Consider the following 1,154-nt stretch of genomic DNA (forward strand, 5'->3'; position numbering starts at 1 on the left):
GTGCTCAGAGCTCCAGAAAAGGGAGAGCTGAACTGCTCCCACCTCCATGGGGACTTCACCTTTGGCTCCACGTGTGCCTTCTCCTGCCAGAAGGGGTTTGTGCTGAAGGGGCCGGAGAGCCGTGAGTGCACAGCCACGGGGATCTGGACTGGGGATGCAACAAGATGTGAAGGTAGAGCTGCTGCTGGAGTGCCAGCTGTCACTAGCCTTGGGGTGACACTGTGGTGTTCCCCAGCCCCTTGGTCCCAGAATTTTAGTCTCCCAGTTCCCAAGCTGCTGCTTGATGTGTACCTCTTCACTCTGCAGCCATTGCCTGCCCAGTGCTCAGTGCTCCAGACCAGGGAGAGATGCACTGCTCCCACCTCCATGGCAACTTCACCTATGGATCCATGTGTGCCTTCTCCTGCCAGACAGGATTTGCCTTGGTGGGGCTGCAGAGCCGTGAGTGCACAGCCACGGGGACCTGGACTGGGGACACCCCACACTGTGAAGGTATTGCTGCTGCTCAAGGTGTCACAGGCCTCTGGTTCACCCTGGAATGTTCTCCAGTGTCCTGGTCCTTTCATTCCAACAGTTTAGCCTTGTAGTCCTCAGATTTCTGCTCAAAGTGCTTCTCCACCCCTGCAGCTGTTACCTGTCCAGTGCTCAGAGCTCCAGAAAAGGGAGAGCTGAACTGCTCCCACCTCCATGGGGACTTCACCTTTGGCTCCACGTGTGCCTTCTCCTGCCAGAAGGGGTTTGTGCTGAAGGGGCCGGAGAGCCGTGAGTGCACAGCCACGGGGACCTGGACAGGGGATGCCCCACGCTGTGAAGGTAGAGCTGCTGCCACAGCTCAGGGTGTCACTGGCCATGGGATGACACTAGGGTTTCCCCAGTCTCCCAGATCAAACAGTTTAGCCTTGTAGTTCCCAGGCTCCTCCTTGAACTGTTTCTATGTCCTTGCAGCAATTGCCTGTCCAGTGCTCAGAGCTCCAGAAAAAGGAGAGATGCACTGCTCCCACCTCCATGGCAACTTCACCTATGGATCCACGTGTGCCTTCTCCTGCCAGAAGGGGTTTGTGCTGAAGGGGCTGGAGAGCCGTGAGTGCACAGCCATGGGGATCTGGACTGGGGACACTCCACACTGTGAAGGTAGAGCTGCTGCGACAGGGCAC

General features: G+C 57.5%; 1 protein-coding gene across 1 annotated transcript in view; it reads left to right on the forward strand.

Annotated features, from left to right (window-relative positions):
* The window catches only part of SELP (selectin P), a gene marked incomplete at its 5' end in the record, with an annotated part of 12,427 nt that overhangs the window by 8,511 nt on the left and 2,762 nt on the right, over positions 1–1,154 (forward strand). The window contains 3 exon segments of the mRNA XM_031061664.1: positions 307–492; positions 628–813; positions 946–1,131. Coding sequence (XP_030917524.1) covers positions 307–492; positions 628–813; positions 946–1,131 — 558 coding nt within the window.

The sequence above is a fragment of the Geospiza fortis genome, unplaced genomic scaffold (assembly GCF_000277835.1).
Source record: "Geospiza fortis unplaced genomic scaffold, GeoFor_1.0 scaffold5, whole genome shotgun sequence".
Classification (NCBI taxonomy): domain Eukaryota; kingdom Metazoa; phylum Chordata; class Aves; order Passeriformes; family Thraupidae; genus Geospiza; species Geospiza fortis.